Raw genomic sequence first — 15,408 nt, 5'->3', positions numbered from 1 at the left:
CCTGGGCAGTCCATCACTGCCATCAACACTTGTGCACTGAAGAGGCTACAGGGACCGGCACTGTCTGTAAGGATCCTGCTGCAGTGGGCTGGGGAAAACCAGGTGCCTTGCCTGCGCATGCCTCAGGAAAAGCTGCATAATGCTCTGGGAACCTGTCAGGGCAGCTTCTTCCCTTCCTCACTTGTGTGACAGAGCATGTTTCTGATGCTATTCTCTGTTTGCTGTTGCTGCAGGGACAGGATGGCCCACTCGGAGAGAGCTCTGCCCTGGCTGCTGTTGCTGGCACTAGCCTTGCTGGGCACCAGCAGAGCAGAGCGGGACTGCCGAGTAAGCAGTTTCAAAGTCAAGGAGAACTTCGACAAAAACAGGGTAAATCTTTTTCTTCTGGATCTGTGATGTCTCTCCTGGATCCTTTTCCCATGCTACAAAACCTGGCGCTCAGTAACACCGGTGTGTTCACATTTTCACTCCAAGACACAGACTGCTGTATTAAGAAACAGCAGAAGCGCATGGGGCTGCTCACACCTCCACAGATGCTGGATTGTGATGCATCTGGTGAAGGAGTACTGCAGAAACTGAGATTTAACAGACTGGTATCAAACTGTATGGTTTAAACAGAGTGTAGTGATTTGGTGATTTCTATGAAAAATTAATACTCCAGTGTTTTCAGACATCACTGCAAGCAAAAACATTTACATGTAGATCTGCGAACATTTGCCAGTTGTTATCCTCTTCCCACCAAATTTTGCATTCTAAATACTGGAAAACTACAGCTACAAATAAGATGATTAAAAAAAAAAATGCCCACTCTTTCACAAATTCTGGCTGTACTAGGATATATTGGAGGGTTATGCTTTTGGAATAGCTAGATCTGTTTCTTAGGTACTAATTGGAGGCATGATGTCAAAGACGTGCATGCCCTCCCATCTGTGACCTCGCCTAGTTTGTAATATGTTGTTTATAATGTTTTCCATACTTCTAGGTCTCACTGAAGCTTTTCTTATTTCCTTGCAGTACAGTGGTACCTGGTATGCCATGGCAAAAAAAGATCCTGAGGGGCTGTTTCTGCAGGACAATGTGGTAGCCCAGTTCACTGTGGATGAAAATGGACAAATGACTGCCACTGCAAAGGGCAGAGTCAGACTCTTCAAGTAAGCTGTTCGCAATCCTCTTGTTCCATTTCACTAAGCTTCTGCTTCACTTCCTGGTGCTCTGGCCTTACCTGCTGTCCTTGTGCTAGTCGCATAGTCACACCAAAGCTGTGCTGTTAGGTTTGATTATGATGTTTCCTTTCTCTGGCTACAGTAACTGGGATGTCTGTGCTGACATGATTGGCTCTTTCACTGACACAGAGGATCCTGCTAAGTTCAAGATGAAGTACTGGGGTGTTGCCTCTTTTCTTCAGAAAGGAAGTGAGTACTTAGCTACAGAAGATGCAGAACTACTTGGGAGCCTCCTTATGTTATATGTTCATACCAGGGAAGGAAAAAGTGATGGATTTCTTAAATATACCTAATTGATGTGGCTATCATACAGCAAAGCCTTAAAGTGAACATGGTAATCACTTTTTAATATGGACAGCTGCTTGGTTTGCTTTAAACAAGTGAAGGCCAGACCTTTGTGTATCTCCATATCTTATTTGTTTGTTACCCAACAACATAAATGAAGGTCACTTTCTGAACAGAAATGAAAGGCAGATGAAGCATTTTAAGTCGTTTCAGTTCAGAACTCAGTTACCAGATGCTTCTGTTCTGTCTGAAAAGCCTAATGTTAGACTAGACCAAGCAGGTAAAAGGAGTTTGCAAGTGCTATTTTGCTTGGTCTTGTGTCTGTAATTGTGGAGATATGATCAAGCACGTATATATTTATAATTTTTCTTTCACCTGTGCTGCCTTATGCAAAAATAATTTATTGAGCCAAGCAGAGATTCAGACACTTGTAGCTCAAGACATATCCATGGATTGTTTCCAAGACAAGCAGGTGGAATTTGAAAGTGATTGAAGCTCACTTATCTCCAAAGGCACAGGTACAAAGAACACTTTGGATGCCAATTGTACTTGAATTGTGGCTGCATCTCTGTACAGAAGGTTGATGAATCATCTTTCCATGGATGTTTCAGATTGCTGGCCCCAGACTCTAGGTTTCTAAAAACTTTGGCCCTCAACCATAAGAGAGATGGTGGAAAGAACATACAATATACTCTTCACAAGTCCATATGTAGATCAGGGGAGGATCTTTTGCTCCAGAAGGAAGACAGAGGGCAGGTGCAGATGATATTTTTTTACTGCAAACACATAGGTTCACTTCTGTTAGCACAGGGTGTCTGTGTGACCAGGTATATATCAGATTAACTAGCTAAATACTTAAAAATTCTCTGAAATTGTAACTGTGTTTGGAAATAAGGGTTTATGACAGAGCTTGTAGCAAATACTCTTCTAATACACACGGAAACCGCAAGTTAACGTTTTTCCTTAAAAATAAGTGTAAGAAAAATAGTTACACTTCAGAGTAATCTGGAGCCTGACATAGCATGCCCAAGAGCAGATTCAGCTTCTCTCTCTCTTTTATTTTTAACATTTTTTTGGTCAGACTGTTCACTTTTTTTTGGTTTAAAAACCAACTTTCCTTGTACTTTACAGTATCTACTGTTATACACATGGGTTTTTTTGTGTTTGTCACCACATTTTATAATGCTGTTCAGGCATGGATTTGCAAGGCATTTATTAGTACTTATTCATACCGCTCTTGTTCTGTGCCAAAAATCTCCTCTCCATCACCGTCCCTGATAAATATGCTTATTTTCTCTTTTAAAACAAAACTTCCCTCAAAAGTAAACTTGGAGGTAATGTGTTACCATTTATACCAATCTTCATCCTATTGTTTTCTTTACAGAGTTATGGCATCAATCTCTTGAGATTTACTCAATTCTACTTGTGTCTCTAACACTGTTGCTTCTTTGCTATGGTTTCTTCCAGACGATGATCACTGGGTAGTGGACACAGATTATGATACATATGCTCTTCATTACTCCTGCCGCCAACTAAATGAAGATGGCACTTGTGCTGATAGCTATTCCTTTGTGTTCTCCCGGGACCCCAAGGGATTGCCTCCAGAGGCACAGAAAATTGTCAGACAAAGGCAGAAAGACCTGTGCTTGGACAGAAAATACAGAGTTATTGTTCATAACGGTAAGAACATTTTTTCCTAAAGAATTTTGTTTCAGATTTAATGGCTAAAGCCCTGGAAGTTTTTTTGCTTATTCAACAGCCAATACATAAAGTATTTTACTCAGTGGCTGTAATACTGTCTTTAGAAAACTGGAGCTTGTAGTAAGCTATTTCCAACTTTTACTGCCCTTATCTGAAGGACTGCTAAGGTGTACATCTTTTTATGTGGCATATCATGTTAGCTGGGATAATAATTAGAGGAAGTTGTAAAACAATTAAATCAATGCAATATGAGTAAACATAGTAAGGATAAACTTTGCAGTTGCTGTAAGAAAGAAGTTGTCTCTATCTAGTACCTTTTGCCTTTCTCAACAAAATAGTTGTTGAAAGGAATAGAATATTTTTAAAAAATATTTATTTGAAAAATTCTTCATAAAATGCTTTTAAGGGAAATAATTTCTTAGGATGCTTTATTGCAGACCCTTTCTCACAGGTCCTCATGCCAACCATTTCACAAAGGGTAGTGGAAGAGAGAGATATGCCTCATACTGGAAGTATGACTCTATCTTGAATCATGTAATCAGACTGAACTTGTAACATGGGGAAGGATACAGATTAGCACACTTGTATTCACATATATCAGAAAAGGTTAGATAGTAATTTATGCTACTTTAATCAATGATTTAGTAGAATTGTAATGAAGAAGACAGATCAGAATATTTAGGAAAATAAAATAGCAGTGTTCCCATCCCTATCCCCGCCCTCTCCCCTCCCCCTGCCACTTCCTCCTCCCCCATTACGGAAAACTACAGAAGATTTGACTGATGACTCAGCTGAATGTGAACTCACAACGTAATGCTGTGGCCAAGAGTTAAAGTGATTCTTGGGTGCATAAACCAAGCATGCAAAAGATAAATTTACAGACTACTATGACATTGTTGTGCTTGGCATAGTCTCCTTGCTACGTCATGTTTGATGATAATGGTAACTGGAAAGGGTACCAAGGATTAACTGGAAGTTTCAAACAAGAGCAGGGAAAATGATCAAGAGTTTATAAAATGTGTACTCTAGTGAGTGCTTCAAAACCTTGATCTTTTTTCATCATAAAGAGGTTACAGGCTGACCTGAGCAAGTCTGCGCTTGTCCACACAAGCAAAGGGAATTGGATAATAAAGGACTTGCAAACAAGAATAACAAATTAAAATGGATGGGACTTTAAACTGGACACATTCAGAGCAGAAATAAATAGCCATTTGTTTAACTCCAAAGGTCATTAACCTTTGGAACAGTTTACCAAGAGCTGTTGTATGTTCTTCATCACTGAAATCTGTAAATCAAGATTAAAGGCTTTTCTAAAGGACACGTTAGAAAAAAATAAGATTGACTGAAGGAACTTTTGCATGAACAGATGAGCACAGTCAGCTCTCATGGCTCTCTTACCTGTTCATCTGATCTATAAACATAAAACAATATATATTGTCATGTTGTTAAGTGGGTATGCTAAAAACAGGGTACCTGAAAGACCTGCTAAGGCGGGTGTGTGTTTAGAATACTGATTGGTGACCTGGAAAAAGTGCCTGGCAATAATGAAAATAAAAATTTTGTCTTGAAAAAGGATACAGAGAAAACATAAAAGAGTTGATATTTAAGGCAGTCAAGAATAGGAGACACCACAAATGCAAATTAAATAGCCTTTTGTGAATGAGGTGTATGATTGCATAAAGGGTAGGATGGAAGAAACAATGTCACATACATTGATGTTACTTTTTTTTTGTTTTGAATGCTGCATTCACTGCTTTTCAAATGAAGTAGAAGAATAAAAATTTCTGAAGATGAGAAACCAAAATGATGAGATGATTAGGAATTTTTAATTTATTTCCCCCCCCCATGAAATCTAAGATAAAGTGTATAAATACAGATGTTGTGCTGGGACTTTAAGAGGTGTGTTCTCGTTGTTCCCTGAGTATCTGTCAAATCCAGATATGGCTGTGTCATTGTCAAATCAGGACATTGGGCTAGTCAAAGTTCTGGTCTGATTCGTTATGGTGGAATCTATTTGTATTAATTCTGCGCTGTATGAAGCTCACATGGCCATTAATATAGTGTTGATCTTTGCAAGAAATTATAAATACCACCAACATTTAATATATTAATTTATTTTTGTGATTCAACTTTTTTAGTAGATTGGAAGCCTTGATACTTAATTTTTAATTCTGCTATTAAGAGGTAGAGAATTAGCAAAAAAAAAAAACGCCAACTTCATCTGTCTGTACAGACCTGCATTCCATTGGTTTTGTGGTAAAATTCTGAGGCTAATAGATGCTGCAAGAATAGGCTTGTATCTGTTCCTCACTGTGTGTATGTTGCCTATGTCTTGAAGCTAAGTATTTTTTCCCAAAGAATTTTCATTAGTTTTTTTTTAATTAATAGTGTATTCAAATTCATAAAAAAACCCCAAAGCTAACAGATGTACAAAACTTTAGAAGTATTAAAATGCATAAGACAGATTGGATGAATTCCTGTTCTGTTTGCAAAGTCTTTCGACTGATAAACTACAAGGCGTTGTCATCATTACACGTAAGAGACTGCTGGACTCAAGAGCATTTAAAAGATAGTAGATATGTATGCATTTAAAATTTGGTGGATGTTTGTGCATTTTAATTTTGTCCACAGTGGCTGGGAAATAAAATTTTGGTTTTTTGTGTGTTTCAGGATTTTGCTCTTAAGGAGACCCAAAACTATGGAAAGAAACCATGTAACAGCATCGTGGATGTAAAGTTAACACATTGATTGGGTGTTCTCTTGAAAACCTTCATTTAGATTTTGAGTATATTTATCTGGCCTGTGTAGCTCACCTAGTTAATAAACCAATGAAACATTTTAATAAACTTGGATTACAGGGGATGCAAGTAGTTTGTATGCAAATCTGTACATACATAGACATTGGTTTTATTAGTAAACTGTTATCGTAATGCACTATTTTGAACTGACAACAGATGATGATAATGAAGAATTTAATCCTTTTTGAGGTTTAAATTTCTGACTAAGAGTTTTAATTAAAAGCTCCAAAATATGTGTATTTTATTTTCAAATACAATGTCATCTTTTTTCTAGGAAATACTGGAAATCGATCCCAATAGCATTTAGATAAGAGGAAGGAATTTCAGTGACCCTATACATACTGATTAACTTCATTAGAAGAGTACTGAAGACATAAAAAATATGCATCTTTTTATAAGAACTATGTTGCACACAACAAATAAACATTTATTTATTCACTCTTTATTTGTAAATTAACAGGCATTAAGTCCGTATTTTTGAGATGGAACCAAATTCATCGCTCACTTGGGTGACAATTTGTGTTTATCGTTTTGTTTCCCACACGCAGTCGGTCAATCTGCTCAATCCAATGTTCAAGCAGTCAGTTATTACAGCGTACAACCAAATACCTTTTTAAAATGAGATTAAAAGGAAGAGCTGATACTTCCTGAGGACGCCTGTTTCACTGGAAGGTTGACCTCTCTTACTCAGCAGAAAGAGTAAAAATGGATCACTTGCCTTCTTGATATAGACTCACTCTAACTTTCATTGAAGTTAATGATGCTTATGCCAACTGAAAATGTACCCTCATGGAAATTAATTCATCTGGAAAGAACTTATTTCAACTACTTTATACTCACCAAATTCCTATTTATTTCAGTGTAAATGGAGAATATGATCCATTGCATTAAATTGTCCCAATCTTACTGAGGCAGAACAGTGAGTCAGGAGAATTTCTCCTGAAGTAAAAATACAGATTTAGCGTTTGTTTTTTTTTTATATAGGATATAATACTATAACATAGTGACCTATTCAACCTGAGATAGTGTAGACATTAACACTCACAGTGTTGCACAGCTCAGACTTTAAACAATTATTTGGTGATGAAAGACAAATGTGGTTGTTTATGGTTACTTCTTTTTGCAGTGGTTTCTGTACCAGCCCTATGCCTTAAAGGGATCCATGTACAACAGAGAAGAATTTCCTCACATTTACGCCTGAAATGGGCGACATTATACAAAATTGGATTGACAGCAGAGTTGGCAAAAGTGAACAATACTATCCAGAAGAAAGCTGATGGCAAAATATTTAAATCTTGTTTGTAGGTCTGGACTAAAATTAAAATAATAGTTATCATAATTGGGCTCCACATGATGAAGAATGAGATCATCAACAAAATGAGGGCTCGGAATAGTCTGTAGTCTTGCTGGGAAACACGAATCTGATGATTTTTTGAGTAGGCTAAACCAGCATTTAAACTCCTTCTTGATGCTTTTGTAATCTGCAGTAAAACAGAATAAAGTAACTTTAGTTGAAATCTAGAAGAATTACTAATATACAAGTGTAAATCTTGGCATGTGATGTTTCTGTTTTGAAAAGTGACTACAAGAAAGCCATTGCCAAATTCCATTTTTACTTTCTGCCAATGGTTCCATTTCAAACATTCTCACTTTACTAGCTATCTTGTTTTCCTCTGTGCTGCACACTCACCTCAATGTTAGACAAGCTGTTTGCTCTACTCATGGCTCTGTACCAGCCATAAATACTTTTTTGCACAAAAAGAAAGAGCCTTAATTACTCATGAAATCCCATTAACTTCAAATTAGGACCTATCTAAATAACTAATTGATTTTTTGTCACAAATCTGAACTGGAACATAGTTAACAATCCCGTTGATGTGCACAAAGGGACGAAATCCAATTCTCTTACATCCAGGCTGGTATTATAAGGTAAATACTAGAAGGAGCATGAATTTATTACAGTAACTAAATCATGATGCATTTTAAACACAAATGGGATTTTATGTTGTTTTGTGTAAACTTTCAGTTTTCTAGTTAGTAATCAGAATTCTGTGAATTAACCTGAAATCCTAGGGATCCTTTTGCCAGTATGAATATCTGTGTCTGATATAATAAAACAGTCTATGGGTAGTTTGGAAGTCTAGTATTCATAGGTATGACTCATCCATCATTAGGCAGAATATTGAATCCCAATGGCTTGCAGAAAATTCTCAATCTCTTTCTCTACAACCCTGTCATTGCTGAAGTTAGCATAGCATGGTTAAGTCTGTTACATTCACGTGTCTGATGAAAAGAAAGAACATTTAAAATATTTAGCAAACTAACATTCATACTAAATAATTGTGATGCCATTTTACACCCTGCACGGGATTTTCCAAAGCCTGGATCTATTTGGTGTCTAAATAGGAAAGTCAAAAGGCATAAGATTCTTTCTACCACTTTTTTACATAACATTTCCCTTTAGCAATAACAAAAGGAAGGGTAACTTAATACTAGTAATACTTAATAGCTTCCTGGTTCATGTAAGGATGCAGATTTATATATACAGAGAGAGAGAGAGAGAAAGAGAGAGAGCAATTTGTCATTCTTTCTGCAGTTTTCTGATTTTGTCATGGAGATAGATGGCCTAGAATAAATATTCATTAAGAACCCAGAGAGCTACCAAAGATTTCAACAGAATGTAGGTGCATAAATCAAAACTCATGATCCAAGAAAGGGCTTCTCAGCAACTGCTGAGTCTGAGAATAGGACAGTCTCACTATCTGCTTCCCTAATTTAAAAGGACAGATAATTCTGATGGTTTGAACATGTAAAACTATTCCAGCCTCATGATCTTCTGCTGTACACATTTGAAATCCAGAAACTAGACTAACTCCTCCAAACAAGCTGATCCAAGAGTTGTTCTCTGAGAACACCTAGCTTGTCTTAGCAAGTATGAAGGGTCCACAAAATACAAAGGACTAATACCCACTTCTCATACAAATGCGGGAAACCCAAGTTCCATAGCCTCCTCAGCCTCCACTGTTCAAAAGGGCTATAGAATGTTCTCATCAGATACCTTTTTATCTGTCCCACAGAAGTACCCTCCACCTTTCCTGATGGAACTGCACAGACTGTCACTAAGAACACAAGAATACAATCAAAGAATGGTTTGGGTTGGAAGGACCTTAAAGATCATCTAGCACTGCAGTAAAATAAGACACATCTGCATCTTAATGAAGTGTTCAAAGGAAATAGAGTGGTATGTTTGGGGTTCCTTTTCAGTCTGCCTAATGTAAGTAATCTAGATATCTGTTGTGGATACACTATGAGAACCAGGAACTTATGCACACATTATTACGTACAAATTATGTACACAAGTACATAATTTCCAGAACATGAACAATTTTACTAGTTCCAGCCTATAACCTTAGTCTTGCCTCAGAGGGGAAAGAGTGGAAAACCAAATAACTTGATCATGAATTCTAATCCATGTTATTTGAATACATGAATGTTTTGAACTGCTTTCAGCAACACTGAGCATTGTACTCTGTGCACACTGGCATCATGGACTGTTCTCATGCAGTCAGTCATTCTGCAGTTCTTTGCAGTTCTTTTACAGGGCTCAGACTCTGCACTGACTAACTGTATGTTCGTCTACAGCAAATAGGAGGTTGCAAAAGGCAAGTGCTTTAATTCATTGGGGGAGGTTTGCCTAATGCCTTTACCTCAAGGTTATAATGAGTTCACAGAGTGTACAGAACTAAGAGGTGATGATTTTGACAATTAGTTTAAGCCTGATACAATAGGCAAGTCCATGTAGAGCCTAGATTCTAGGTCCTAGGTTCATGCAGCTTGGTGCATGTAACACACAGCCCCTTGGTGCTCAGCATTTCATCAGTTAATTCCCTGCTCAATAATCTGAGTTTTCAATGTTCCTTCCCAAAGCCTATAATTTTCCTTATAGATAGTATGGGAAGTTTAATTACCTAATACAGGAATCAAGAATCTTTTGGGGGCAGTTGCTAAAATGTAGGTATTGCCTAATTTGAAATTTTCTACATATTATTCACACTGGTTTTCAGAGATTAAATAATACGAAACCAGATGTTTTATACGGAATTTAGGTAGCTAATATCAAAATCATGTTGCTAGAATGACTAAAATTCCGTGGTGCCTGGTGTCTTGGCCTACATTTCTGGCGTTAAACAACATCCATTCAGAAAGTAGAAGCAGAGTGTTTACCATAAAGGGTTTTGTTTGCAAAGTTTGAAATTGTGGAGGAATAAGTATAACAAGATCTGCGTACTAGAACTAGACAAAGAAAATCAGCAGATATAAAAAGGGATGGATTTTTTTTTCTAATCCTCCCTCTCTTTGCTTCTTTGCTCCTTACAAATCCCTTATGAATCAAGTTTAGCCTCAAGGAAAGCAAAATCTAGTTTTTTGGTTATTACAGATGCTTGACTCAGCATATAAAAGATGGACAGTCTTTAAAAACAAAGAGCACATAAGAGAAGTAATAGATGCTGTATATAAATGAAGACAAACTGTGTTGGGCTGCCAGTCACGTGCTGTTCAGGCAGGCTCTTAGCTGAAATGTATAGGCTGTTATGTACAGGCTGCTGTGCTCATTTCACATCACAATTACCATTTACTGAGCAAATTATGTCTATTCCCTTTAGGTGTATTTGAATTCAGTGACAATATTTTGATGCCCAGTGAGTTACCATTTATGTCTCTTTGTTCTACAACAAAATTTAAAGGAAAAACATACCTGTAAGATTTTGGAATAACTGATGACAATGACTACTCCTGGTGCTAGAAAGCAAACAATGGCAAAGGTCACATCCCAAATTATTTCTCCTGCCATGCTGGGCCAAACCAATGTGCAAATCTGAACCTCCTGTTTGCAAAGAAAAGAAGAAATTAACATAGTACTCTGATTTTCACTACAAAGTTGTCCTTTACCTCCTTCTGTGCCTATGGAGAAAATGGCTGAAGACTGTAACAAGTCTGTGGAAACTTTCTGCTTAAACAGAGCAGTCAAGTAATGCATTACTATTGTCCACAATCTAAATATTGCCATAAATGTAATAGCAAATGCTAATGGTAACTTTAAAATGGAAAGTTAGAGGCTTTAAAACTTCATCAAGCATATGTTTGTCATGCTGGATGTACTTTTGAACGCATTTTAAAATACTAGGCTGAGAAGCCTGTGCATGGCCGTTTCTACAGAGACTGTCACATGTGCTGGGCAGCTCTCTCAGAATGCTACCCTTTACTAAGTGTGCTGAAGGGAGACTTCCGAACCGCACTGTGGAACACAGAAACTTCAGGCGATGCACATTTTGTACCTAAAGAGAGGTCCTGCCAGGATAGTGGAGCGGGAGGGGTCGGCGGGAACCGGTGCGGTCTTCAGTGCTGCCCTGTCGCGGGGAACTCTGTCCGCCCCTGCGGGCATGACCTCAGCACCTGCCCAGAACACGGAGCGCTGCTCGCTCCCCAGTGCTGTCCACTGGGCGATAGAGGCGGACGAGCCTCTCTCTCTGTCTGGTCCCTCGTCCACTTCCCTATCTCGAATCCTGCCGCCTCCCTCGCCCCCTCTCCCGTGGTGCCCACTTCCTCTCTGCTGGCCCTCCTCGGCGCTCGCCCTCACCTCACCGGTGGCGGCAGGGACCCGCACCACGGTGAAGAAGATGCAGAGCGGGAGGGTGGTGAGGGCGGCAAAGCCCCAGATGAGAAAAGCGGCGACCAGCGCCTTGCGGCGGCGGAACGCAGCGTGGCGCAGTCGGGCGATGCTGACGACACGTTCTAGGCTGACGGCCGAGAGGGAGAAGATGACGACGGCGCCGCTGAGGCTCACCACGTAGAAGAGCATGTGGCAGACGACGTCGCCCAGCTCCCAGGACTCCGTCCAGCGCACGACGGCGATGAATGGGATGGAGGTGATGAACAGCAGGTCAGCGCAGAAGAGGTTGAGGACGAGGCAGTTGGCAGCGCACAGACGGTGCTGCCGCCGCCGCACCAGCAGCCAGATGCCCCAGATATTTCCCACCAAGGACAGCAAAAAGATGGAGGCCAGGGCGGACGACTCGCCAACACGCAGGGCCGTCACATTGTGGCCCCTGAAGTCCGAGAAGAAGGGGAAGTAGGTCCTGTTGGCCCCTGGTATGCTCCTGGACCCCAGCATGAGGGTGGCCAGGACGCATGAGAAGACCCACTGCAGGTGGCAGGGCCAGCCCTAGGGGAAGGGCTGTGCTCCCAGCCACCACGGTGGCACCCGGGGTGCCCTTCTGACATGGAGCAGGGGGCTGGCCGCCATCCCTCTCGCTCCTCTTCCTCCTGTCCGCGCCACTGAGGGCTCTGCTGTGCCAGCTGGGTGGTTTATGGCCCTTGTGCCTAAGTAGAACAAGGAAGTGGGAGGGTAAACATGTTGCAGCTCACACAAAGGTGAGGCTGTGCCGTGTATTGCGGCATCAAGGGGCTGGGGTTGAGCAGGGCTGCCTGACACCTCATACAGGGTGTGGGTCGGTGCATTGGCACCTGCGTGTGGAGACGCCTAGGCCTGCCCACCTCCTTCAGGGCTGCCCCTGCTCTGCACTGTGTTACAGGCCTCCAGGGCACTGATGACCCTTGGAGGCTGCCCAGGCTGCTCCCCTTCCACTCAGGGTGTGTGCATGATTTAAAAGAGGGGGAATGGCTGTAGGTCTTCTCAGAAGCCTGGGGTAACCAGCACTGCTCTAAGGTTAACAAAAAAGAAACAGGAATTTGTCCAGTGTCTTGTGTTTTGACAGTGGTGTTCTTGAACAGCAGTCATGTGCATTGATTGTGCCAGCTGTGGTCTGGGAGGAGGAGAAGCATCCCTACTTAATTTTTGGGGTCTACTTACTAAATTGACCCAGAGTCTTGCCCACCTGTATTACAAGTTCTTGATGAAGAAGCCTGGTAAATTAAGAAATACCTAGAAAATACTATTTTTTTCTCTGGATGATAGCTGAAAGCAGTTGTTCAAATTGTAACTGAATGCGGGCCTTTTCACTTACGCTATTCATTCCCCATGATTTAGAAATGGACTGGGAGTGAAGCACATAAAACATCACAGACAAACAGATAATGTCCCATAAAAGAAGATAAAATGTTTTCATAAAGTATGCAAACAGTTGTATAACTTTAGATAGCTCTGGATGAATTCATTTGACTCTGTGCCAGCATAGCTGCTTAAGGGTGCAGTTACACGCTTAGCTGTATGGAACTAGATGGTTTGGTTAGGTGAGAGTTATTCCAAACTGGTGTGCCAGTGGGACCAGGTGACTGGGTGGTGCTTCCGTGGTACCCTAGGTGTGACCCTGCCATCAACTGCTTACGCAATGGCATTAGTGGGGATTCCAGATTAGTGGGGATTCCAGAAACTCAGTCCTTCTAAGGGACAATCTCCTAACGAGGAATGACAGGAGTGAGATCTCTCCTGGACTGCTTCCCACGTTTTCGCCGGTGCAGAATTTACGTTGTTTTTAATTAGCATGTTTTCTCTTGAGCTGGAAGTGTTTCTATCTATGCTGTCTCATCAAACAGTGAGTTTGCAGGGCAGCTTAAACAAGTGTATGAGAGACTCCTATGAATTTCTACTGAATCCTTTGTAGGAAATACGGACAGGTTTACTGTTAAGTGAGTGGCTGCTGTGAACTATGAACTGGACACAATAAGAAAACTTGCAAAGAATTTCTATTTTTTTTTGGCAGCCAGTCCCACAAGTGACTGGCAAGTGTCTTGAAAGACATTCAACATAATTTGCTGGGAGAAAAAACTCCTGTGCCCATATTGCAAAGGTTTCAGCAAATTCCATATAACTTCTGAGGACGATTATTCATGTTTATGACCATATCTAGGCACAATTTACGTTGGTTCTGCTATGGACTGACTCTGAAAAATTATTATCAAGTCTTGAAATACAGCAAATACCTTCCAGTTGCTCCAGTCTCACAGGTCTGGGACTTCATACAGGCTGACAAATTAGCCCCAGAGTTCTGGGCAGAGGCAAGCAGTGAGGTGGTCAACTCTGAATACAGGCTGGAATTTGGGAAAGAGCCATTGTTAGAAGTGTGAAAACTTGCAAGGCATTAATGGGATGGCTGGGGGGAAGCTGGAAATGTGCTGTGAATAAAAACTGTATTGCCTGTGGCATCGGTGGAAAATTAAATTAGAAACTGGTCCTAGCCATTCAGTGGAAAGTAAATGCATTTGAAAGAGAATGGGGGAAGAAAAACAGGGAAAGAAACATCCAAGGGAAGAAATTAAGATGTTTTCAGTCAAGGGGAAGAGGAATGCCACGGATGCGCAGGTTTGAAAATGAGATGGTATGTGGAGGTACCAGGACAGACATTTGATCTTCTTCAGAAAGGATCAGTTTAGCTTTGGTCCTTAGGTGTGAATGAGAACCTTACTTCGTGTAAGCCTGTTGTTTGCTCAGGAGAACCAAAGCAAAATGCTGGTTTTAGTATACTATTGGTGAGTGAGCTTCAAGCTGACCTGTGTGTAAAATCTTCTGCCTGGGGGCAGCAGTGAAGAAATAAGCATATTTCCATGTAGTTTTAGCAAATTCATGGGAGCTCCCTGTAAGAACAAAACCAGTCTGATTACTCATGAGTCTAATGGATCCATTATCTAAGAAATACTTCTCTTTTCCCACCTATAAAGTACAAAATATGTATTTGCTGTTGGGTAGCTACAATCATAGCAACCATCACAACATGAAATCTGAGGAAGAGTGGAGTCATAACCTCAATAGAGCTACTCTGGCATTACTGTGATAAGTGGATGCTGTGTGTGGTGTATGCTCCACATGTGCTTGTGACAAGGAAGTGATTAACAGAATGCTTGGAAACCTAATTGCTTAACCTATGCCTTTTTTTTCAACCTATGTGCTCTTTTATGCTCTGAAGTAGTGAAATGTGGACTCAGCTCAGATTTTATTGTTCTAGATTAAATGAAAGTTGTGGGGACATCTGTGGAGCTGGTTAACTAGCCTACCAGGGAAAAATCTTGTTTCCTTTCTTTCTTTCTTTCTTTTTTTTTTTTTTTCTTTCCATCCCAAATGAAAGCCTGAATCTTTGCCTTCTCTGTGGCAGAGAAGGGCTGTGTTTCCTAATACAGTAAGTCAAGCCATGTTTTTTAGATTGTTCCCCTGACAACCATGAACTGTTAGGACAGATGGAGATAATTCAGCTTATTTATTTTTTGAACATAAGAAATATTCCCAAAGAGAGGGACCTCTTGGGCTAGGTAATACTGGGAGGTGGGGATTCTTGTTCTGTTTCAACATGACCTAGTAAAGGTTTTTGCCTTATTTATGTGTTCTTTTGTGTGTAGATTTGTGGTTCAAGTCTCTAGGTCTATTTTCATGCACCTGTATCACAGTGAGT

At 40.3% G+C, this 15,408-nt stretch overlaps 2 protein-coding genes across 2 annotated transcripts; one reads left to right on the top strand and one right to left on the bottom strand.

Moving 5' to 3' along the window:
• The first annotated feature begins 225 nt into the window (after window positions 1–225).
• RBP4 (retinol binding protein 4) lies at window positions 226–6,344 on the top strand. The gene is made up of 5 exons (XM_009897739.2): window positions 226–369; window positions 1,015–1,151; window positions 1,306–1,412; window positions 2,976–3,188; window positions 5,880–6,344. The coding sequence occupies exons 1-5, from the start codon at window positions 241–243 to the stop codon at window positions 5,891–5,893; spliced, it is 600 nt and encodes a 199-aa protein (XP_009896041.1). The 5' UTR covers window positions 226–240; the 3' UTR covers window positions 5,894–6,344.
• Window positions 6,345–6,998: 654 nt separating this feature from the next.
• On the bottom strand, window positions 6,999–12,179 carry FFAR4 (free fatty acid receptor 4). The gene is made up of 3 exons (XM_009897740.2): window positions 11,646–12,179; window positions 10,764–10,892; window positions 6,999–7,488 (listed from the first exon to the last, which is right to left on the bottom strand). Exons 1-3 carry the CDS (start codon window positions 12,177–12,179, stop codon window positions 7,081–7,083), a joined length of 1,071 nt encoding a protein of 356 aa, XP_009896042.2. The 3' UTR covers window positions 6,999–7,080.
• Window positions 12,180–15,408: the final 3,229 nt, after the last annotated feature.

This window comes from Dryobates pubescens, chromosome 8, assembly GCF_014839835.1.
Source record: "Dryobates pubescens isolate bDryPub1 chromosome 8, bDryPub1.pri, whole genome shotgun sequence".
NCBI classification, from domain to species: Eukaryota; Metazoa; Chordata; class Aves; order Piciformes; family Picidae; genus Dryobates; species Dryobates pubescens.
Note: the sequence above shows the minus strand (reverse complement) of the source record. Positions and strands in the feature narration are given on the sequence as shown.